This window comes from Oryzias latipes, chromosome 1, assembly GCF_002234675.1.
Source record: "Oryzias latipes chromosome 1, ASM223467v1".
Taxonomy (NCBI): Eukaryota; Metazoa; Chordata; class Actinopteri; order Beloniformes; family Adrianichthyidae; genus Oryzias; species Oryzias latipes.
Genome location: NC_019859.2, coordinates 28,501,434 through 28,526,716, shown reverse-complemented (window position 1 = coordinate 28,526,716; position 25,283 = coordinate 28,501,434). Strand labels below are relative to the sequence as shown.

Genomic DNA, 25,283 nt, shown 5'->3' with positions numbered 1-25,283 from the left:
GAGAGTTCCTGAACATATACGTAGGACTTTAAGGCTGCAAAATACATAAGAAGCATTTAAATCTCCAAAAACTACCCTCTGTTGAGGAACTACTACAGGAGGAGTGCTCACTTATTCAGCGCAGTGTTGGCGGCCCCCTGGTGGTCCTCCACTGTAATGGACACAGCCACGCGGTGTTGGGCTGAGCTGAAGCCCGGGGGCAGGAAGGCGGAGTGTTCCTGATTGCTGCCTTTGTAGACGCAGAAGTCCTCGCAATATTCCTCTCTGCAGCGCGTAACCAGCAGGCTGTACAGGAAGGGGGTCTCAGACACACCCAGGTCTCTGTAACCTTTGAGGGGGGAGCAATGATCACAAGAAAGGTGTTTAAAAGACTCAATCAGCAACTTATCACCAGAACTTGATCACTCACCTGAGCAGTTGAAGTGGACCCGGTCTTGCAGAGTCCGAATCCTCCACCCGTCAGTGGTCCCATCCCCATACAGCACCCCCGACTCCCCTCCCCCTCTCAGGTGACACTCTCCCCCCTCAGGGGGCAAGTTGTAGTGCAGCATAATGGAGGCAGCCCCCTCCCCATCCAGACTGCTGTCAGTCACATGCAGGGTGAAGACGTAGGAGTCCCCGTCTCTTAGGACCCCCTGGCGCAGTACCAGGTTCATGCCGTCACTGCCAGTGGTGGTGGAGGACGAGTCCAGGACCAGAGTCTCGTTGTGCAGCGTCACGGCGCTCCAGCGCTGACAGTCGAAGGAGACAAAGGAACGGTCAGAAGAAAGTTTGGTTTCTACAGGGCTGTAGTTTAGTGGGTTTACAGCTCTCTAAACGATGGTCAGGGGTTCAAATCCCAGGCTTCAGAGTTGCTGTTTCTTAGGGCCAGACACAAACACTGTCTCTACACAGCAGAAACCCTGCTGGTTGCTTTGGATGAAAATAAATGCGTTCATCTACAAATATTTTAGTTAATTAAAGACCTGAAAATAATGTAAACATTTCCATTCTTGTCTGTTGCAATAAACCAGGGGTGCTCACACTTTTTTGGCGTGTGAGCTACTTTTGAATCGACAATGTCTTGAAGATCTACCTATAATATATATATATATATATATATATATATATATATATATATATATATATATATATATATATATATATATATATATATATATATACTATTAGTAAATGTTTGTTAGTTATGTTTATTGGTTACATGTTTATTTTAACATTATTGTTTATGTACTGATGATTCACAGTGAGATTACAGAAAGATACTTTTGTATTAACAGATGAGGCGTTTTATTACAAAGACAGAAAGCAGCAACCATCATATTTCATGCTCTGCTGTAAACTGTGCAATAGGGGGAGCATCATGGCTTTTCAAAGGCGCTGCTGGCCTCGTACGAAGCGCGCGCCATGTAAAAAAACAGCTTCCTAAATGAGCTCGCTTTTATCGTCTACACTATGGCAACCTCTCTCTCCAATCAGGAGTGAGTATGCCAGTAGGCCACACCCCTTCCACTAAAAGCAGACTCAGGACAATCTGTTAATAAAATGCTTTGAACGTTTAAACTTTTTTGAGACATCTGATTGGTCCGTTTATGACCTGAATAACTTGTGCTACAGCAAAAATATGGGAAAAAAATTGAATTAGCCAGAACATGTTAATAAGTATGGAAGCATATGTGTCTCATAATATAAAATAAAAGTCAATACTGAAAATGCTTTTTCATTTTCACAATGAAGCCAAATACACACAGTAGTGACAGAAGAAGAAGAGTGAGCACCCACGTCATCGCCCAGCTGACTGACTGCTGACTGACTGGAAATGGTTTATGAACGGTGTATGTAAAAACAAAAATGCATCCCCTCGTTGCATTTTTCCTTAATCTACGTCACAGAAAGAGCGGTGGTGAAGTAGAAAATGAAATAGCATTTTGGAGGATTGATTTTTTTTTTTTTTTTGGTTAATTGATGCAGTTACATTGTGTAAATGATTAAGCATTTCTGTTAATCCATTTTAATTGTCAAATTAGATATTTGTAATTGAATTCTGCTACACATTTACTAGAGAACGTTTTGAAAATGAAATGTCAAATACCATTTTCTTTATCATTTTAATCAAGTGACAGAATTAGCCGTGTTGAAGAAGAAAAAGAGAATGCCGTTTTGCGGATTGATTTTTAATTTATGTTTGAGTCATCGATGCAGCTTTATTGGTAAAATGAAAAAGCATTTCCAGTATTGACTTTTATTTTAAATTGTGAGGCTCATATGCTTCCATAAATAAAAGACATCATAGCAAGTGTGGTTGTTCTGACGAATATAATGACTAAGTCATAGAAAGCTGTTTATTTCTCAATAGAAGTATAGGGGATTTTGACGAGTACTTCCTATCTGGAGGGGGAGGGGTTGTTCAGCCCAGTTCTCATAGACTGTCATTGCCTCCAGCTCAGGGGAATTCTACCTGACTTCCTGAAAAGAGCTGCACCTGTAAAGAAACCATCACTTTCTTTATTTTTATTTTGCTGTCAACCGGAAGGTGGTGCAATTTTAGCATTATAAAGAAAAACACAAGAACTGCTATTATTGTTTGAGTTCAGTCTGACAGCATAAGGGTATGTGCACGTGTGTGTGTGTGTGTGTGGGTGTGTGTGTGTGTGTGTCTGTGTTTACCCCGTGGTGGAAGCCCCCACAGTTTGAGCAGATTCCCTTTAGGTAGACGTAGGAGTTCTGGCTGACCTCATAAATGGACTGAGCCTTACAAGACACACACTCCAAATACACGGTGGGAATGTCGCCATTCTGCACAAGCACCTGTCTTACACACACATGCAAACACACACAGACACAATTATTAAAAGATGGCGTTGCATGGGAAAGGAAAGGATCTTTTATTCAGGTTACAAAGCAGAACTTGAAGAACAGTGTCGGGTCCAAGACGTACAATGGGCTCTTCATAGGCCAGCAACACAAAAAAATGACAGACAACAAAAAGTAGGAGCAGCAATAGAAAGATGGCTGGTAGGACGTCAAAATATCAGAAACAGAGCCAAACTTCAGGTTTTCTGACTTATCCAAAAGCATCCCCCTGTTTGTGGAGGAACCTCAGCAGCTTTTTCATTAAATACAGTCAAACCTGTGCAGCAAACAACCAAAACTGAAGTTATGTGAGCTATGTGTCAGATACTTGAATCCCCCAGGGGTTACAAGAAAGGTTTTCTTGTAGGTCCAAGACCTACAAGAAAACATAAGTTCCAGTCACTCAGCCAAGGCCAAATGTTCACTTACGGTCTGCGTGCTGGACTCTGGCGCCACACCATCTTTGCTTATAGTCAGTTTGAAGGTGTATTCCACACCAGCCTCCAGCTCTGAGCCAGAGATTCCCAGCACAGGACCGCTGGAACCCAGGCCAAAGTTCAGAGTGGAGCAGTGCTCTGGCCCCTGCAAACAGATCCAGAGCTCTTTGTTAGGATTTGGTAGGAAGGAACAGAAACAATTCTGAGGTGTTACAATAGAAACTTATTACAGGACCGGACTGCAGTTCATGAGGGGCACTCTGGAGGTCTAACTTCAATGTCACATGCTACCAAAACTTTATACTTTTACAGATAAACTGTCCATCAGTAAACAGCAGAAAAGCACTTAAAACATTTAAATGTCAGGCTGTTCTCTACATTCAGAGCAGCAGCAGGTGAATCTGTTGGAATCTACAGATGTTTATCCCAAAGGTCAGAAGCAGCATTGCATGCAGGAGCACATCAGCACCTGCTTTTCTTGGACTTGTGTGCACTCGTGTAAGCACCTGTGTCCGTGGGCATGTGTGTTTTGTGTTTGTGCCTTAGTGTGTGCATGTCTGTTGTGGTGTGTGCACATTTTTATGATTTTTATGTGCTCCTGTGTGTGTATATGTGCTCATGCACATGACTTTTGTGTGCAGTTGTGCGTGCACACGCATGTGACTTTAGTGCATGTGTTTCCACTTGTGTGCGTGTATATTTGTGGATGTGTAAATATGTGGCTGTGAAGAACACATTTTTTTTGTTTAATGCTGGTTTTCTGTTAACAGAAAATCGTGCACAAAACATCTGTGCACATAAGTCTGTGAGGGGACCTCTCTGATGCGAGGCCTTCCTGAGTTTAAGAAAACATCCATCGGGCCATTCCCCAAGAATCTCCCCACCCTTCGAAAGTATCTGAACCTCTGAAAGATGGTGGACACACCCTTCCTGCCTTAAGTTGGGCTCTTGCTTCTCCTGCAGAGGAAACAGTTTCTTCTCTTGCATTGCCGTGGTCAGAGAAACCAACACCTCTAATAGGAGTCCTCTCTGTCATGAATTTAGGTTGAATATTTTTTGGAAATCCCTCCATTCTCTCTATGAAAACAGAATACCCCCCCCCCCCCCTCACCTTTGAGGTACTTTGGCATTCCCAGTGGTAGTGGAGCAGGGACTGGCTGTCTGGGTCCATGTTGGGGTCGTAGGACTGCTCAGCGCTGAGCTGCAGGTCCTGTGTCCGGGACCAAACCCTGTATGTCCCTCCTTCTATGATGGGCTTCAATCTAGCGTGCAAATATGAACAAATACTTGAAACTGCTTGCATTAAACACTGGGATAGACAAACACAAGTAAAAAAAAGACCTTTCCAGGGAAGATATTTTGGTACCGGATACATTGTGGATTTCAGTTGAGCTTGAGAAGGTGCAGCGGTACCAATAGTTTGAAAAAGTTTCTGCTTCATTTTGCCTTGAAACATCTTAGATTGAGCTTCATTTTTAACACAATTACATAACAGATTTGACATGTCTAGGCTGTCATCTGCAGTCTTTCTCAGAAGAGTCACATGGTTGTTGATTCTCCAACAGCTGTTTCTCCTTGACATGGTAAACCTAACAGACCCCGCCCTTTTTTGTCTTCTGTCTTATCTTTATTGTCCGTTTTGGAATAGCTATACAGTGTTCCCCCGTTTATCACAGTGTGTTAAGTTCTAAAAATACATTCAAAAGGTGAAATCCAAGAAGTAGAATTAAAAATGTTTTAAGGCTGTACAACTCAACTACTTACTTTATACCCTTTCCTCAGACAGACATGAACATTTTTACACTTTTCTCTCTTGTTTAAACTCTTAAAGTTCAAACCTTTATAGAAAAATAAGTCCAGTAAATAATTCCAGTAAAAAAAACATCTGATTGTGATCAAAAATACGTGTAAATGTGGCAAACTGAACGCATTCCTAAAAAAACAACACACGACATGGAGGAGAATGATTGACAAGGTCTACAGCCAATCAGGACACAGAATACAGTGCACTGAGTAAAACAGCGATACAGGCAGTGTATCGATTGAATTTTGGATACAGCATAATATAAACTTATTTTTCAATTTTATGTTCAAAAAGTAATTACGTTTATGTGTCGAATGTTTCCAAAATTGTCAAAGATCACATTAAAAAACAGCTGCAAAGTAATTTTCCACAAACACTTTCAGTTTCTTCCCAAAGGGTCCTGCTCCCCAATCAAAGTGGTCTCCATTTACTTCAGTGTAAAGCAGTTCATTTTCTCAACACACAGTGAATTATACAAATGGGGTGTGTTGTTTGACTGTTGAATGTTGAGCACTGCTATGTGGTTGCCCTGCCCACTTTAAAAAGATAAGGGTTCCTTTATTTCACATTTAGCCAAGAGAGCCACAGCCAAAGCATCAATAAAGTAAAAATGTTTTTCCTTCTTTTGGTTTGTTATAGCTGCTTTGGTTTGAGGGGAAAATGAAGGCCCGAGAGTTCTGAGGAAGACTGCAGATGACAGCTGAAACATTTCAAAAGTAAAAAACACAATCTTTTACATTTTCCTGAAAAATAAACCTCAGAGCAGTCCGTGAAGACAAAAACCTATCTCCTCACAACCTATGAAACCAGAGGCATCATTTTCTACTCACTTGGCGGCCTTGACGCTTAGCTGCAGGCAGGCGGCCTTCTTCAGCGGCACGCCTTCATAGGACAGAGAAAACACTAAACTGTAGTTTCCAGCCATCAGAGTCATCTTTGGTAGGGACAGCTGCAATTGCTGCACATCCACCTCTGCCGGCAGGTAAACCTCTCTGCTTGAGCCGGGGGTCAGGGGCTCCCCTTTCATTACCCCACCTTTACAGGAGGACGTCTGAAAAAGCTGCCACAGATACTGCGGCCCGTAACGAATGCAGCCTTTCAAGTCCACGTTGGCCTCCACCACGATGGGCTGGGAGCGCCATATGACCAAGCGCGTCTGCGCTATCTGCACCTCTGGCTCTTCGCACTCCAGCACAGTGATGTTTACCTCCACATGGGCCAGAACCCAACTCACCAGGTTGCTGCAGTTAACCTAAACATGATGCAAAAAGGTCAAATCAGGTTTTTTAAAAACAGCAGCGAGAAAAGGGCATCCTGATCGCCATACCTGGACCAGGTAGTGTCCCTGCTCTCTATACACGTAAACCACTGATGTGCCATCGGTGTAAGCCGGCGTGGAGCCGTCACCAAAGTCCCACGAGCACTTCATTTGGCTGGATTTAGGTGTAACAGAGGCACTCAGGTTCACTGTCTTGTTGATGAAAGTGTGGCGTGGTTCAGCGTGAAGGCTGGCCGTCCTCAGAAGGTGTTGAACTTGAATGTGTTTGGTTATGTTCTGACCCTTAAGGTTGTTGAAGCCCCTCAGATGGATGGTCAATGAACCTGGCTCTTCAGGAGTGTAGTGTGCCTGGGGTTTGAGGGGTGGGGGGGGTCATTAAGACATTATGGCGTTAAACCGTATGCTATGCTATGCTGTGGTGTTTCTGCGGACAGTGGCTGAAAGTGTACAGACCTCTTTGCCCCAGCGCGATGCCTTGTGATGGTTCAGATCGAAATTCCAGATGAAGCTGACCGGTTTGCCCTTTATGACGCTGGCCACAAACCACTTCTTCACACCTACAGGAATTGCCTTGCAGAGTCCTTCGATAGCAAGCCCATTCACTGGCTCCATCACCTCCACCTGGAACTTCAGCCAGTCAGAGCTCACCTAGAATTTTACCAAGAAAAAAAAACAGGTCAGGTCTGTATGTGTGATGTAATGATTTAATAATAAGACTTAGATGCTATTGAGGAGGAAAATATTATGGAAGGTGGTTGATCTGAAGTTTCTCTGGTGTTTTTACATTACCTTGTTGAGAGCAGTGATGTTCACCATGTACGTCTCCACCCTGGTGAAGACGTGGGTGTAGGTGAAAGGAATGACCTTGGCTTCTCCACCCACACTGAAGATCAGCTGAACGTCTGTGCCTGAAGTCATGGAAATGTTAAACTCCACCCTCTCATTGATTGCTGCCAGCTTCTTGCTAGCCTTCAGCGCCAAACCCTGAATCTTGTCCTGAACAATGAACTCTCGAGAAACCACTTGTCTACTGATGATGTTGGCTGCACTCAAAGTAATGATGACTGACTTTGGCTCATGGAAGGTTACGGATGTCTGCCACCCTGTTGTCATGACTTTTCCATCCAAAAGCCACGTCCACTCCACACTGGTTCCTTTCTCAACTTTCCCCTGCAGGGAGACGCTGACACCTGTCATTGCAAAACCCTGCTCAGTCACATTGGTGGCAGTAAAATTCAACCCAGAAATGAGATCCCTGACATGGACAACCACTGACACAACTTCCGAGCTGACTTCATTAAAGACCTCAACTGTGACTTGCTCATATCCAGGTCTGTTGAAGCTGAGGGTCAAGCTGGGCTTGGTCCATTGCAGGTCACAGTCTTCCTTGGACCAGCGATACTGGAGCTCTGAACCTTGTTTAACCAGTGCTGTCAGGTTTGTTAAAGCCCCAACAGCAACTGGGTTTGTGTTGATGTGCAGAGATACGCCTCCAGCTGGCTCAATGAAGTGGATGGTTCTATTGGTGGACAGCTGGCCGAGGCGGTTGGCCGCCCACAGGACAACATCGCATGGACCTGGATAGGAGAAGTTCAGCTCCACTGTCTTCCCACTTTCGTTCCACGAGTTTTGCTCCTTGGTGATTTGCCAAAGAAAAGTCATGTTGGTTCCCTCCTTTAACCCTGCTTGGAGGTGAAGAACACGATTAGTAGCATAACACCAACGGTTCCAGTCGCTGCCTTCCTTGATTTCTTCTCTTATAATTTGCAGTCCCTCCAGCTCACGCTGAACAAACAGAACAATGCTGGCCTGCTCTGATGCCACATCATTCTCTGCTGTTACTATGATGTTGAAAGTCCCAACAGAGCGGAAGGTGTAGAACATGGTGCTGGCTCCTGGGATTGAGGTGCAGTGATCACAAAGTATCCATGAATACCGGAGTCTGTCCCCCTGCTCCACATGGGCCTCAAAGTCCACTGAGGCATTCAGAGGTACATTAACCGAGCTGGCATTTATGGTCAACCCACGGACTGGAGCAAGCACAGCAACAGGAAGAATAGTGTCATTCTCACTCACTATATTATTTGCTTTCAGTGTAATATTGAAGTTCCCAGAAGTATTGTAGACATGAAGAACGTTCTGGCCTGTCAGTATCTGTCCGTCTCCAAAATTCCAGGTGTATGTGACATTGGTGGCCAAAGAAGAAGTCCTAAAAGAGTACACATCTCCTAGTGTTAGGTTATTGGACTTGGTGCCGTTATGCTGAACAAAAATGGGTCCAATGGGCATGAAAACCTTGATGACAGAGCTGCTGTTGCTGGCAGAGATGTTATTGAAAATGTACACAGTCACAATGTAGGAACCTATTTCTTTATAAACTGTCACAGCTTTTGAAGACCCATGAGCCACAAGGTCTTCTCCTTTGCCAAAGTCCCACTTGTAGCTGTAGTTAAACTCAGGCTCTGCTTTAGCTTGGAAGACTATTTCCTCCCCAACAGCGTAGTAGGATTTCTCTGGGTTAAAGCTTATCTTTGTCAGAACTGGCTGCACACACACCCAGTTGAAGAAGTTTGCCTTAGTGGCCTGGTTGACTCCACTGGAAAGTAGAAGGGAGAGGTGATAGGTGCCGCTCCTCTGATAGGTGTGCGACACCCTTGGAAGTCCTTGGTGAGTCTCATTGAGGCTTCCATCCCCAAAGCTCCATTGATGAAGATGCACTGATGCATTTCCAGAAATCCATGCTTGAAAGTTGACAGCCGTCCGCTCTTGAACACATCCGGAGGGCTCCATCCTTATGACCTGGAAGACAAACACATGGACCTGGAGGATGGTCCAGCCAGAGCTTACAGCATTAATGGCTGTCACGTTCACCGTGTAGTTGCCCTCTTTCATGTATTTGTGCCTCATATGGCTTTCCGACATTGTGTAAATAGAGCCGTCACCCATGGAAAATGACCATGTGATGTTATTCCCAGAACCCAGACGAGCTGACACTTCAGTGAAAGTGTTGAGCTCCGTGGGGGAAGAGCTCTGAGCTGTCAGGTCTTCAATCTCCTCGTACACAAACATCTTAGCACAGGCCTCATTGGAGCTGATGGTGTTGTTAACCGACACACAGACGCGGAAGGGGCCGCTTTTCTTGAAGGTGTGTGCCACCCGGCGGCCTGTCTGCAGGGCAGAACCGTCTCCAAAATGCCACGTGTAGTGAATGCCGTATGGCGAAGGCAGAGGATGAGCCTCAAAATCAGCCGACTTTCCCACAAGGAGGAGCTGCGGCTCTGTCTGCAAATCCACTCGGGTCAGGATGCTGTAGACACTCATGTTGATAGTCTGACTGATGTTCTCATAACGATTTGACACGGACACCTGGGCAGTGTATATTCCTGTGAGGATAGAGGCAGAAAAACAGTTAGTGAATACTTTCAGTCAAATATTTCATGTCTGAGTTAAAACCAAATAACATATTTTATAGGTAGCAGAATGTGTATCAGTATTTGCTACTAACAGCAACACCAAGGAAGAAGTGCTGCTTAGTCTTACATAAAGGAGTCAATAAATTTAGTGATCTGAAGTGATATAAAGAGTTAATTTGACTTCTCATTATGTTCTGTATGCTATGGTTACATTATATACATATGTTGTCCTAGTATAGTAGATTTCTCTAATGTTTCATGAAGCTAAATAAGCATTATTGTTTAACAGTAGGGAAGCATGCAGATACTCAGTCTATATTGGTTATCAATCCTGTTATTATGATTTTCCTTTCAATATGAAATGTCCATTCTTGGTATTGTATTTTGTTAAATAATTTTCTCCCAAAAATGTGACTTATACATGATTTTTTTTATTATGCATTTTTGGCTGCTATGACTCGTTATTTGGAGTGACCTATGTAAAATAAGGTGATCATAGGACCCAGCCTTTCAAATACGTACAGGCACTGCAGCACCTGAGCTTGTGCACGCTGGGCGGAGCACATCAGGGAGCTTGCGCAATGCGCATGCGCTCCTGGGTGATTGTCATATCACAATGACTCATTAATTCAAACCAAGCGTCTTTGCGACAGTTTGATTGAAAGCGATTTAAAAGGAGAAATACTTAAATGCAAAAATGAATTGATTTGTATTACTCTTTTTTTCTTTCGTATGAAAATTACAACACGTACATGTCAAAAACTCATAAAAACATAGTTTTCCTCGGAGGGGGACTTTAAACTATTTATAAACATAGGAAGTCCATTTAGAGCAAACTCTTTAATGAAGTCACGTTCAGACTAGGGCTATTGCTTCGATTCACCAGAGCCTAGTTATTAAATTTTGAATTTACACAGTTTACACATTTAGACATATATGTATAGAAATACAATAATAATTTACGGTACATTTGTTTTGATATTCATATTAATCTGATACAGTTCACATACTGTAAAATTTACTGGTGAAGTAGTAAACCAATGAGATTGTTAAGACCATACTTTGTTACATGGTTTCTCAAACAGAGAAGCTCCAACAGAAATGTGCAGATCGTTAACATTGTAAATGCTCTGAACCGACTCATATAACAAAAATAAATGCTCTGCTTCTCCTGGAGGGCGTTTCAGTTTGGCCACTAGGTGGAGCTTGCAAGAAACAGTGCTTTAGACCAGTGGTCCAGTACAAGTCTCTGGGCCACTTGGTACCATGGGCCGCAGACGGAAAAATACATGCATACAGTTTTTTTCTTTTATTATTTCTGTTTTGTTAATCTTCTGATACTGAAGGGAGTTTTGTTTGAAAAACTCTTGGATTCTGTTCACCATATCCGTCTGTCTTGACGCTTCATGTGACTTTAAGCAGCTGCTCGTGTTGCTAAGTTAGATGACCAAAGCTACATAGCTAATTAAAAAAACAAACAAAAAACGTATTTGAAAAGATTCTTTCGGGAGAAAAGAGCCAATGAGGAAACCGAACAGGGGTCTACGACTTTAAATAAACATAAAGTTGCTGTTTTTAGGCAAAACCAGGAGAGTTCTCACACACCAGAAGCCGCTCCATCTGCCCGATACGCAGTGACTGATTTTCAAATGTTTCACATAAACATATATTAAAGATGCAGACTCGGTGGATTCATGTATATTATGATATTTAGAAAATATCAGTTTTTACAACGGTTGTTCCATTTTATTTTGCTTTATTTATCCATCACACCTTAAAAGTAGGTCACAGCTAAAGTTAGCATCCAGTTGTTAGCACCCACTTTGACATCCTCATCTTCATCACAAAGTCTAAATTTAAACCAACCGCAAACATTTTACAGAGAATAAAGATTTATTCAAATAAAGTTGCCGACCTGCTGAAGATGTTTCTGATCTGAGGAAACTTGTTAAAGGGAGATTAGGCGTGAATTACACAGGAAATGTTTCTGTGTTAAAAATAAATACACATTAATTTAGGAATTATGTAAAAACTAAATATGAAAAATGTTTTTGCTCTGAAAGATGATATAAGCCTGGGTTGAGTTCTCAACGTTATGATGGCATTCTATGTAAAAGAAACTGTAATGTCGCTTTGACTGAATTTTGATAAATAAAACAAATTCTTCAAATCAACAATTTTCCCTTACCAAATCCTCGAAATCTGCAAAAGAAACCACTAATGTTTTTAGACTTTTTTTAAACAGAATTTCTCAAAGTAAGATTTTAACATAAAAAACAGGTTTTTCAGAAACCAGAAGCTAAAAAATATTACATGCCTACTTTGGCCCTGTTCGGACCGGTCTGGGAAAACATTGTCTCACACTAAACCGGTTCACGGCGTGAAAAGGGCTTGAGACCACTGCTTCACTGCTTTAGGCTACAAACGGTTATTTAAATAAAATTCCTTAAAAGAGTTTGGAAAATGCCTGCCTGTGAGTATATAAAGCTGTTCATTTTGTCAGCAACGTATGTTTAGGTCAACCGATAGCATTAGCCATCCTATGGAAAATTCTATTATATGTTGGCATCAAGCTAGTGGACTTTGACTTTACTGCTGTTAATGTTAATATTACACTGCAGATGTATCAAAATATATTAATAATATTTCATGAACCTTCCGATTGTCTGTTGCAAACTGTCTGGTAGTTTTACAATTGTTCAAAGAGAGTAAAATGTCCAAATTACCAAATCTCACAAAATCTCACAAGAGTAACGTTAGGTCACTGGAAAAGGAAAGGCATAAAAGATTGATCTCTACTTTTATGGATTGATAAATGATCTCAAACTTGGATTGATTCAGATTGATTAATTGATTTTATCAACCCAGCCTTAGTTCAGACTGGCTCTAGAAGTTGCCCGGTACAACTACAGACACAGAAATGGACAATGACCAGCTCCTCTTCAGCTGCCAAGCCTCTTACTTCCATTCTCAAATTTTAAGCCAACCAGAAAATATGAACATTTTGAAACTCATGATTTTATCTTGTATCAAATCTTGAAATAGTCCTTGTGTCTGCTTGAATGTCAGGGTTTATATTTGCTTCTGACTTTATAAGAATGTGAGAATGCGTGTACCTGGCTGAGAATAGATATAGGTGATATTTTTGCTCAGGAGGACTTGATTGGGGGAGTCTGGACAGAGGAGGGATGGAGGATACGGGGGCTCAAACTCAAACTCTTCATATCCGCCGTCACCATAGGACCATCTGCAGCAGAGCAAACAAGGGAGATTGTAGAAACGGTGTTCACCAACTGGTTCTGAGCAAAGCTGAGCACAAAAACTCACTTTAAAGAAGAAAGTGAGAGTTTGTTGCTGACAAAGCAGTCCAAGGCTTGGACTGGAAGAAATGGAAACTGGTGAAGCTCATTGGGTGGAGGGAGGTAAGGACGAGGTAAAAGAAAAGGAATGCTGCAGAGCTGAAATGAACAGCAGGAGAGAGAAAAAAGTAAATGCAGCAGCTGCAGGAAAATTCATGTCAGCACTCTTCAGACCACATGATTATAAACCTAAGTATTCCTGACTTACTGCTGCTGTTATAATAGCACACGAGGTGAACAAGACCGGAAACTGGAGTGAAGAAGTGAGAGCAGATTTGGAGACACAAGTCTAAGAATGATATGCCAGCCATCCTCACCGTGATGCCAGGTTGCTTCTTACCGAAATGTGGCTGCCACAGTCATGTCCACCAGCACAGACGTGGTGAGAGTCTGGTTGGAGCCCTGAGGAACTACATCAGGCACACCAGAGACAGTGAGGTCGGCCATGGGCTGCAGCCTGTCTACAGTGACGTTGAAGTGCTCTGTGAGGGTGCTGACGTGGTTTGAGGCAGTCACCTGGAAGGATGCCAAAACCATAGTGTTGAAATGGAAACTGGGAAATTTTGAACCTCCTTTTCTACAGCAAAAGTTCTCCAGATTCTCAAATATTTAAGTTAAACTCTGGCTCTGACAATTCTCTGTATAATTGGAAACACAGTTCTATGATTTATGTTTGGGCCCTTTAGCCTGTCTTGTAATGTGGTCTTAATGGGTTGGCCCCTAACCATACTGAGAACTGTGGACAGGAGTTTCAAAAGCAGTCTGAAGTCAAGGCAACCTTTTTCTAGCTTCTACTTGTAGCAAAAATAAAAGTCTCTGGAAGACATTCATGTTTTCAGTAGTTCCTACTCTGATCACTGTAACAGTATTCAATTTGGAGAAGTGGACATGCATTCAAACACCTACACATCCATGAACTGTCTCAGGCGCAGGAAAACCAGAGCACCTTGATGAAAGAAATGAGCTACTGGAACAAGGCAAAGTTGGACGAGATGCAAGAACAAGGTTCTGTTGAAGTATTACGACTTAATCAATCCTACAGCAAATGTGGAGTAAAACACACAATCAAGGCTTGTTGCAAAGCAACTTATAGCCCAGTTTTCCACCATCTACATTTAGCAACAGCTATCACAACTTTGTGGATTTCACCTATAATGGGTACATTTTTGAACGCAACTCTAGTGATAAATGAGAGACCACTGAACCATTCGATGAGTGAGGCAACTGACCTGAAAGATAAGATAATGACTAGAATGAACAAAAACTACAATGGCTGAAGGAAGTACCTCCTGAAAGTTACTTGGAAACTGTGAATGAAGCATTGAGGGCAATTCCTATCACAACACCCACTGAAACCAATGTACTGTGTGTTTACTTTAGCAGCAGACACCTGGTTACAAGAGCAACGATGCCACAAAACAATACCCACCATGGAAGCAATGGTTGAAGGATAAAATCCAGGCAGCACGGAGAGAAGCGAGTCTACCGACAGAGGCCCAGAGAGGTGCATTGAAAAAGCAAGCGTTCAATAGATACAGGCAGATGCCCATACCTGAAGCACTGGAAAGTGACAAACAAAGCCCCCTGGCCTTAACCAGCTGGCCTTAACCAGCCGACTGAAGAGGTACACAAGAGACAATGAAGCCAGACAGATAATTAGGTTTTTCGCAACATAACCTTTGAAAGTGTACGCTCATTGGTAGGGTAAAAACAGAAAGGCTGGAAACTGAACAGTATTGGTAAAGTATTTGGGAGAAAAAGGCAGCATGCAACAACAATGTTCAATGGCTTGTGTCTCTGAGAAAAGACCATAGCAACCTCCCTGAGCAAAATCCAGTCACCATCATGGTGGCAGACATCCAAGAAAGAGCCTCAGGTATGAAGAACTGGACACCACCAGATCCTGGCATGATATGTGCCTACTGGCTAAGGAAACTCACTGCACTCCACAAACACTTCGCAGCACAAATGAACCAGCTGCCAAGAGAAGGGACTCACCCCAGATGGCAAACGGAAGGATAAACAATTCTGATCCATAAGGATCCCTCAAAGGGTGCAGTCCCATCCAACTACCAGTCAATAAAATAAAACATTTTTCTCCACAACATGGAAGCTCATGTCAGGCATCACTGCAACCAAGATAAGTGGGGACATGGATCAATCCATGAGTAATGCACAAAAGGGCAGTGGTAGAGATACAAGAGGAGTCAAACACCAACTCCTAATCGCTCAAGAACAGTTGCTCAAGACTGCAGGTCATGACACACCAACCTATCCACTGCCTGAACTGATTACAAGAAAGACTATAACTTAATGCCACACAAATAAATCACCAAAGGATTGGAGCTGTACAACATTAACAGGACTCAAAAAGAGCATTTATAGAAAACTCAGTGATGTTGTGGAAACCCACATTTGATGTCAATGGTAAGCCAGTTGCACAGGTCTCTATTAAATGAGACATATACTATTGATCACCCATCAATGTTTATCTCTGTGCTATTCTTGTTCACCAGAAACATGATCAGTATTTCCTTCTATTAAGATCACTGGTCCAAATATTCAATAGAAAAGCAGCCATTCAACTTTTCTTCCTCTTTTCAGTCACTAGACGTTTTAATTTTAGTAAACACAGAACTAACCGTCAGCTTGTAGGTGGCAGCGTGTTGGTAGATGACATTCAGGACAGAATTGTAGTAGGTGAAGTAGGGCTTGTCATCCACAGTCCACTTGAAGGTGGGGTTGGAGCCTTCAGTCACTGAAGCAGTGTAGCTCTGAAACAGAGATCCAGGTAAGACCCCAGCCTTGGTACAGCTGTTGGTAACAAAAAAAGAACACACTTACCACAACCGACTCCATCAGCACCCGGTGAACTGGGGGCGGCTCCACCTGCAGCCCCTGGAGGGGCACTTCCAACTGAATCAGTACCACCAGACTGGCTTCTGTCACCTCACTGTGAGCCAGGAGCTCCACCTGGACTGAGCCCTTCTGCTCCTCCGCTGCCAGATTTAGATCAAGAACCGCAAACAGGCTGGGGTCTGAGCCTGGAAGGCCAGACTCAGAGCTGGACACAGGTTGGCAAAGGGTGGTAAATGCAAACTCAGATGGACATTCAGACTGGAATCTCACACTGTGATTGCTGCCACGGCGTGACGCGGTTGTTGCATATCGAGACTGAACGCGGAGGAGGAGCCGGGTGCTGCTGGGCTGCAGGAAGATGGATCCATTTTGTGAAGGGGGGTGGAGGACTGTGAGGGCAAGAGGAGGCAGCACCTGCAGCAAGCATGATGCTGAAGCCGGGTATGATGCTCCAGTGGAGCTCACCTGTGAAGATATTGGACATGAAGAGAAATATAATCACGCCAGGTGCTTGGAAACTGATACCCCCCGCATGCTCTTTTGCAAAATGCACTGTGGGTACTGACACGAGAGCCGATCTTACCAGCAGGCTGTAAAGTCCGGGTTGGGGCAGGCCGGCGGATAGCTGCACGCCATGCAGTTGTGTCTTACTGTGTCCCACATAAAGTATTCTGATTGAACACACTGCCTCCTCCAGCCATCCGCCCACTCCATCCTGCAGCAAAGCCTCCAAGTCCAGCTCCGGGTCAGGTAGCGGGTTTGTTGAAGAATCTGCAGACTGTCTGGTGTTGTTGGTCCAGAACCACTTGGACATGTTAAGGGCTAGAATAGGCTGTCCCCATGGAGACTGAGCAGATGACTGACACTGAAGCAGAGAGGAGGGGCCACCGTCATGCTGCAGGGCGATCACATCCCCGCCAGAAACCAGGAGGTCCTCCAGCTGGTCTTGGATCTGCGAAAAACCACAACAAAGATCTTTAAAACTTCAGTTCCTTTTGCATAAAAAAAAAGTCCAAACTAGAGCTGTGACGGTGTGGGATTTTGATCACCGCGGTGATGAACCAGCAGGGGGTTACCCCCCCGCCAAACACAAAATCCACCGGCGGCCGCGGCCCAAATGAATACAATTACAACGCAGTTTTCTCTATTAACAAATAACAGTAAGAACTAACTACTACCTACCTAACGAGTGAACTAACCATATAGGTGTTGTGGAATGACTATGTGTATGTATGTCAGGTGTGTGTAGGAGGAAGGAGCGCGCACACGTATGTTGGGGTTGCGTGTTGATTCTTCTGCAGCGGACCGCTCTCAAGCTGCATGCGAGCTTCACCTGTTCTCTGTTGTACAGACATATTCTAAGAATATTAAATATGGCCCAGTAATAAATGAGACTGCTGACACTTTGTCACCTTTCCAGTAGCCATGAAGCCTGACACCCATGAAGAACGCGGGGCAGGAGGCCCCGCCTTTGTTTATGCGGACACGTAACTTTGTGCTGCACAAAATAGTTCCCAAACAAAACATGTAGTGATATTCATGCACTCTAACAGTGCGCGTTCATGTTTGGCGTTACGGAGTGAAGGAGAACAGACATAAAAGGTTTCCAGAATAACAGTGATTGATTCTAAATTAAACCTCTCTGGAGCAGAGCTGTGACGTTGTGGGATTTTTGATCACCGCTGTGATGAAGCAGCAAGAGTCGGGGTGTCTTGACTATTGCCCCCCCCCCCCCCCCCCCCCCCCCCCCAACACAATATCCTCTGGCGGGCGGCCGCTTCGCGCACTCAAAAATGCACGCAGCTTGTAATGGACATGAATACAATGGAAATTAATAATTACAACTTAAAAAAAAACAAGTAAAAAAAAAAACAAGTGCGGTGATGAGGTGCGGTGATGCAGTTATCGTCACACCCCTAGTGCAAAGTGAAAGAATGCAGCGCAAACCTCACCAGAATGTGTGCAGACGGTCCAATGGGCAGACGGAGCTCCACCTCATTCTGCAGGATGTACAGCGGGCGCCACATTCCAGGGGGGAGGTAATGGGCATGGGTGCAGTTTTGGCAGGAGGAAGGATGGCATGGGCTTGATAGGGGCTGACAGCTGCTGAGGAAGGGACACCACTGCTCCAGACGTGGGCAGGAGGGGGGATCATCGTTTGATCTGTCATCTGGGACACAAACTGCAACAGGAGCGCAGACTAGACCCCCACAACCTAAGGCACAACAGAGATTTTTTTTAACTGTTCTACTGGAGAACATCAACAATCATTAAAACAATCACAACAACAACATTAACAAGAATAACAACAAAAATAACGTAATGAAGGACAGAAAATTTAAAATCATGTTTCTCAAGACTGAAACATAAATATGGGACAATATATTTTGCAGATGGGCTTTTGCACTCAACTGAAACTCTCAGATGGTGAGTCTACTTAGTCAGTTTCTAGAAGCCTTGTCTATGTAACAATAACTTTTCCGCCATGCTTGCCGTGTACCTTCAACTGCTGAACAGTTCTGCCATCAGTTTGAAAGCAAGGAGGAAGGATTTCTCTCTCAAATGTGGGAAGATTCAAAAATGAGGAGGGGTTTGTAAATGCACTTCTCATGATCTGTGATTTCATATTACAAGTGTCTCTAAAAATTACGTATTTGAAACAACTACTGTTCATTTATGAAACATTTATTGTGTTTTTGTGAAACATAACATGCACATTTGTGAGAAACAGCAAGCATATAGTAAGAAACACTTATTGGGCATTTGTGAAACATTTAGTGTGCATGTGTAAACACAATGCGTGTGTTTGTAAATACAGGGTGTGCATTTGTGAAACTGTTAGTGTGCCTTTCCAAATTTATATTGCACGTTTGCATAAAATTGCAGATGTGATTAGTAGTGTGTGCATTTGTGACACAGACTGTGTGCATTTCTGAATTATGAGACTTTCCTGGCTTCATACATGTCTGCACATCATTCACATTTTTCTGTAATTTCTGAGTTTTAAAAAATAAATAAAACAGCTTCAAATGAGTATGTGTCTGTGTGTGTTTGGGTGGGTGTCTGTATTTTAACACCTGTTTTGGATGTGCATGCTCCAATGCGCATTTGTGTTAATCTGCTGTGACTCACCAGGCAGCAGCAGGTGTTGTTTCTGGTGGGGGCAGTGAGGTCTAAAGATCTGCAATCGTACTTGCACCTGGGAGCTGAGCTCCTGGGTGACAAACTCCAGCGAAGACAGACGCCCCTCCTGAAGGAAACTTAGCGCTGGAAACAGGAGCATCTGAGGCCGAACACAGGGTGGGTGGGGGGTTTTAGCGGTGCTTTTACGAAAGAAAGCATAAAAAAGTCTCCTTCTTACCTCTATTGCACTCTTAGGGGGTTGTGGAGCCGAAGATAAAATGGCTGAGGCAAGGTGCAAAGGACTGTGTGTAGGAAACACTGGCATTCCCAGAATGAAAACTCCCCCATCTTGAACACGAACTAAGGGACAGAGAAGGGAGGATGTCACACCTGGGTTTTTGTGTTTAATTATGTTTATTGAGTTTTTCAACATAATGACACAAAAAAGGAACAATGTTCCTCCTTCTTTCAGCAATTTCACAAACAATAACTCCAGCATATTATAGGGAAGACATTTAAAGATACATATTCAGTCAGGACATTGTACTTAAGTAACCATAACAGTCACTACTAATAGACCATAAGAGGTCTTAAACAGAGTTTGCACACGTGGAGATGGAGGCTTCATAGTGTCTACACACCATTTGTAAATGTCTAGTGTCTGTAGCAGGACCTGAAGCTCTCCTCCAGGACTGATAAACCCAAACAACAGTAGACTGGGCCAAAGAAAAAGTGAGAAGAAGTGAAGATCGAAAAACTCTGGCCAGAACTTGGCAATCAACTGAGGACAAAACAGATGTCTTTGGGTAAAACATGGCCCTTCAGAATATATGGCAGCAAAACCTCAGTAGACTCTTTAACAAAGGATTGTAATCTGGAAAGGGGAATGAAATGCACCATTCTGGAAGAAGAACATTCCACCAGTATGAGGACAACTATGTGACATAGGATGGCCAGTAACAAAATCCAGATAGATCTGGGACCACGGCTGGCCGGAAGAATGTAGAAGTCACGTAAGGCGTAAGATAGAAATTGTTGTTCAAGCACAAATTGGTCAAGCCATAACATATTCCCAAACATCTGACCTCATGGATGGCCAAGGTACCTTGTAAACCATGACGGCAGTAAAAGTTGGAAGAATGGGCGCAGGTAAGCACGCTGGATCATAGCTCTCTTAGCACATAAAGATAATTTGGGAGATAACTTGCAAGGATACTCCTATCACAGGGCAACACAAACCCGCAGCTATCAACTTATTGGGATAGTTTCATGTTAAGGGTCTGACAAAGAGTACGGCCGGCCTCAAGGGAAACTGATACTAGGAAGCATGGTATAACTGAATGGTCTTTAAGACAGAAAAGAAGTGGGATTGACTTCACTGAACACTTCCTTAAACTCCAAATAAGGGAAGTTTAGAAAATAAGGGTGCATTTTTTACAATCAGCAAGTGGAGTTTGACTGAACTGAATTTAATTTTTTTTGTCATTGAAACAAGTATACACGTGCAACAAATTTGCTTAAAAGGAGGATTATATGTGTAAAGATAGCAAAAAGTGGTGGTAAAAAAATAAAAAATGTCTCCACTCTGCTCACGTCGGGGAACAGAACCCCAATAGTACAAAAAACAGCACAATACATAACAAGGTACACATGCTGTGGGATGGAGGGACAGTGTGTCAGGGGAACCCCCGTGTTACTGCCTTAAGCAGCTGCTGCCTCATTGGGGCTGCCAGGTTCTGCGACTGTACAGAGGAGGGCATGAGCTTCAGCTGAAATCAGAGACAGGAAAGCCAAACAACCAGCCTACTGAGGCTCTTGGGAACGCCAAGGACATTGGACCCTCAGCTGGGGAAAGTCTGATTAATTTAATTCCCTCCAATTTGAGCAGAAAGTTTTTCAAAGTTGACATCATCTTCCAAAAAAGTTAAAAAAACCGCAAGAACTCTGCTCTTTTGGGAAAGTAATGAGCCTTAACCGCCCATCTCCCCACAGAGATCTGATGTCAACAGATCTAAAACTGAAGAAAAAATAAAAATCCTCTGATCCTGATTGTCAGAAATTCAATTACCAAACATCTGAATAGGCACAAATCTTCCACAGACAGCTGAAGTAGGCACATCAGCCTCATTTGCCACATGGATCGTTGGTATCCAGCTTCAAAAGTACTGCCTGGGCTTCTGCTTCTTTGCATGGAGAACATCTTTCTTCCCTTTTAACTTGTCCTGTCCAACAGCTGCACATACAGATGAGAGCTGAAAGCCTCTTGTGTTAGACATATTTTACCGTTACAATAGGGGTTATGTATCTTTTGACACACTAGATGTATATTTCAATGAACCCCTTTTGTAATTTAGACTAAACGTTATTCACCTTACTTACATTTGTAAAATCTTTGTGTTGGACCCGACGGAAAAGAAAAGGAGGGAAGAAGAGAGTGATGCCAAAGAGGGGGGCTAGGAGGGTGATTATAGAAGTGTGTGTGTGTGTGTGTGTGGGGGGGGGTTAAACTATGAAGCAGAATAGAGCAACAAGTTGATGGATTTTTATAATCATCAGGGTTAGGTTCAGATGTAACAAACATCTAGAAGGGGTGGGGCCTGTCCACACACTTAAATATTATCAACATACCTGTTGGCTCCAAAAATGTTCACATACAGACAAGTCCACATGTACACAATACATCTCATGTTCATACACGCATACTTATGCCTTCAGACCAACACATGTAAAACATTTCATTCAGTCAAGCAAACCGTGCAAAGGTGAGATAGCACCTGTGCTCGAGTGAGTGTTTCTGTTCTTCTAAGGTGGATGATGGAATGTCATGGAGAACACTTTGTCAAATCAAAAAAACAGCTCTCAAATCCATTTTCAGAGTGAGAAGGCAGAAGTTGTGCACAAAAATGGGAAAATGCAGACATGGGTGATTAGAGGGGTAGACAAGACTGTGGAAATGACGCTGGAAGAACAGATAGGGCGTTCCACTCCGGCGTGGGCTAGACTGACTGTGTTTACGTGCAGTGAAGGTGTTTGTCTGGTCAAAGCTTATTTTCCAGACAAACTTCTGAGAAAGGTGTTTCCATGAGAAGCTCTCTTTTCTAACATTTTGCTTCATGTGAATCAAGACTATTTTTTCCTTCTGAGGTTTTTGTGGGGACTCTGTACATCATTTTCACTGGATTAACATTGCCCTGTGCTCATTTTTCTGGAGGATCATCCCTGACTATGCTGTCACTATGTGCCTGAATCCTTCACAGCTCACTAAACAACCCAACAGAAACAAGGAGAGAACTCCGTTCAAACGGTCAGGTTCAAGGACTGGACTGAATTATTGGGAAATACTGAAAATCTGCTGCATCTGCAACTCTGGAAACCATTTGCTTGAACTCCTTCCGGTGGATTATTTCTTCATTCCAAAAACGTTTGCCTACATCAAGTAAGACTCAGCCTTTTTTTGGTGGCTGGGCTTCACTTTTTAGACCTTCAGTTCTGTTGAAAACTACTGAGTATGCAAACTGAAAAAGGTTGTTGGTGTCTGTAATTGCACATACGCTCCATGTGTGTGCACGTCGGGTACCTGGGAGGGTGTACTGGCACATGTACACCCGCTTGGAGCTGCAAAGGTGGGAGCTGATCTGACTGTCCTGATCCAGGGACACACAGGCGTTTCCAGGAGAGATGTCAGGGCGAGATGGAGAGTTCTCCTCCACCTCTGATCCATTTACCCAATGCAGCTTCCCTGGGGAGTCCATGTCACTCAGACCCAACCAAACACCTCGCTCCCTGGTGACAGAGCACAGAAGAGATGAGGTCAGTGGATGCATTAGTCTGCATTCGCACCAAAACTCACTGCACCAGAGTTCAAGGTTCAGGTTAGTTTTCACACCTGTTGAACAAAGAGGACCATCAGAAGAAACCAGCTTTGGATCAAACCAGAACTAAACCTGGATCAGACCAGAAACAGGCCTAGATCAGATCTAAACCTGGACCCAATATACAACATTCAATTTTAAATCCCAATTTTAGATTTATTAGGGCAAATTTGTCACTGCAAGCTCCTACAATGTCCATGCATGCCATGATCTTATCACACAGGACATTCTGTCTGCGGACTGTCATGGAAGTGAAACGCATCCAGGTCTTTCCCAACCAAAAACCTTGGATGACCAGAAAGGTCAGGCTACTCCTAAAAAAACGCGACATTGCCTTTAGGTCAGGGAACAAAGAACTGTGAAGGACTGCTAGAGCTGACCTGAGGACAGGAATCAGGAAGGCCAAGTTGGATTATACAAGGAAAATAGAGGACTACATCTCCAACAATAACCCTCGGCAGGTGTGGCAGGGACTACAACAGCTGACCAACTTCAGGGGACAGCCTAGCACCAAGGCACACTCTAGAGCTGAACGCGTTCTTCTCGCGCTTCGAGACAACACCACTGAAGTCTGAAATCACATCACCTCATCCTTACTCTGCTCCCAGCTCCAAACCACTGACTGTGCAGGCATAGGACGTGGCACGAATGTTCAGCAGAGTACACCCCAGAAAAGCGGCTGGACCTGTTGGGGTTGCTGGGAAGGTCCTGTGGACCTGCGCCGACCTGCTCTCCCAGATCTTCACAAAAATGTTTAAACTGTCTTTGGCAGGTGCTTTCATCCCTGCTTCCCTGAAGTCATCCATCATTATTCTCATAACCAAAAAGTCATCCACAGCCTGCCTCACGGAATATTTTCCAGTTGCACTCACCCCTGTCATCACCAAGTGTCTGGAACGGTTGCTCCTAGGAAACATCAAAGACTGCCTTCCTCCAACTTTCGACCCCCATCAGTTCACTTACAAAGTGAACAGATCGACAGAGGATGCCACATCCATCACCCTCCACACAGTTCGCTGAGCCACTTGGAACACAGAGACACCTATGCCTATGAAAGGGTCCACAGCTTCACCCTCCTGGGCACCACCATCTTGGCTGACCTCGCTTGGCCCATCAACACCAAGACTGTCATCAGGAAGGCACAGCAGCACCTGTACTTCCTGTACTTCCTGAGAAGGCTCAAGAAGAACAATGTATGCCAGGAGCTGCTGTTAACCTTCTAACCCTCAACCATCGAGAGCATCCTGTCCTACTCCATCACAGTGTAGTTTTCCCACTGCAGAACGGCAGAGCCTCCAGAGAGTGGTAAAGACAACGCAAAGGATCATCGGCTGCCCTTTCCCCTCACTGAAGAACATTTGTGAAGGCAGTGTGACTGGACATCCTGCTTTCCCTCTGTTCGACCTGCTGCCCTATGGCAGGAGGTACAGGTCCATCAGAACCAGGACAAACAGACTCAGGAACAGCTTCTTTCCACAGGCAATTACTATAGTGAACACACATACTCCCACTAACTACACCCCACTCTGACTGTTCCACACACAATACACTACTGTTTACTACGCACTATACATACTACATAATGCAGCAGAACTCCCACTCTGCTCCAAATCAACAACTTCTGTGTGCAATAACTGACTTTCAGGAAAGAGCCTTCCAGGAAAAATGGACAGAGTTTTTTTTTTACATGAAGCTGAATGCAAAACCCAAATGCTTTGTATGTCATCAACATCGCAGTGCTCAAAGAATATGACATTCAGCACCACTAAGAGACTTACCATAAAGAAAAGTTTCTGGATTACTTCAGTGTCAGATGTAAAATATTTAGTCGGTATTAATTTGAATAGACCAACTTTTCTTTAATTGAAATTAATTTTATTTGAGATCCATTGGCCCCAAGTGATTAGGCTACTATGTTGATTGAGGCATTTTTTCCAACTGAGTAAAAAACTAAAACAAAGCTGTTATTTTGCTTTTATGTTATGGTCCGGCCCACTTGAGATCAGACGGGTTAAATGTGGCTCCCGAACCAAAATGAGTTTGACACCCCTAGTTTAGACTGTCATGAAAAGATCAGAAACAGGTCGTACAGGGGCAAGAAAATCGGAATCGGGTCGTTTAAGTCTCCAGTGTGAACGTAGCCATAGAGACCTCACCACATACACTCTGTTTAAAAAGCAGTTATTGTATTTAACTGATGTTTTGAAGTTGAAATTTTTTTTACACCTGTCCGGGGACTACAGACGAAAAACAGCCTTCAGGTTAATTCTGACGCACTGCAGCCAAG

The 25,283-nt window shown here is 43.6% G+C and overlaps 1 protein-coding gene across 1 annotated transcript in view; it reads right to left on the bottom strand.

Moving 5' to 3' along the window:
- pkd1 (polycystin 1, transient receptor potential channel interacting) overlaps nt 1-22,927 on the bottom strand; it is a gene marked incomplete at its 5' end in the record, with an annotated part of 42,874 nt that extends 19,947 nt beyond the window's left edge. The window contains 18 exon segments of the mRNA NM_001136513.1: nt 112-328; nt 410-731; nt 2,665-2,805; nt 3,280-3,432; nt 4,399-4,549; nt 5,922-6,343; nt 6,419-6,718; nt 6,824-7,018; nt 7,160-9,753; nt 12,900-13,030; nt 13,483-13,658; nt 15,785-15,916; nt 15,987-16,466; nt 16,585-16,935; nt 17,954-18,216; nt 19,134-19,284; nt 19,363-19,484; nt 22,702-22,927. Coding sequence (NP_001129985.1) covers nt 112-328; nt 410-731; nt 2,665-2,805; nt 3,280-3,432; nt 4,399-4,549; nt 5,922-6,343; nt 6,419-6,718; nt 6,824-7,018; nt 7,160-9,753; nt 12,900-13,030; nt 13,483-13,658; nt 15,785-15,916; nt 15,987-16,466; nt 16,585-16,935; nt 17,954-18,216; nt 19,134-19,284; nt 19,363-19,484; nt 22,702-22,927 — 6,527 coding nt within the window.
- Between the last annotated feature and the right edge of the window lie 2,356 nt (nt 22,928-25,283).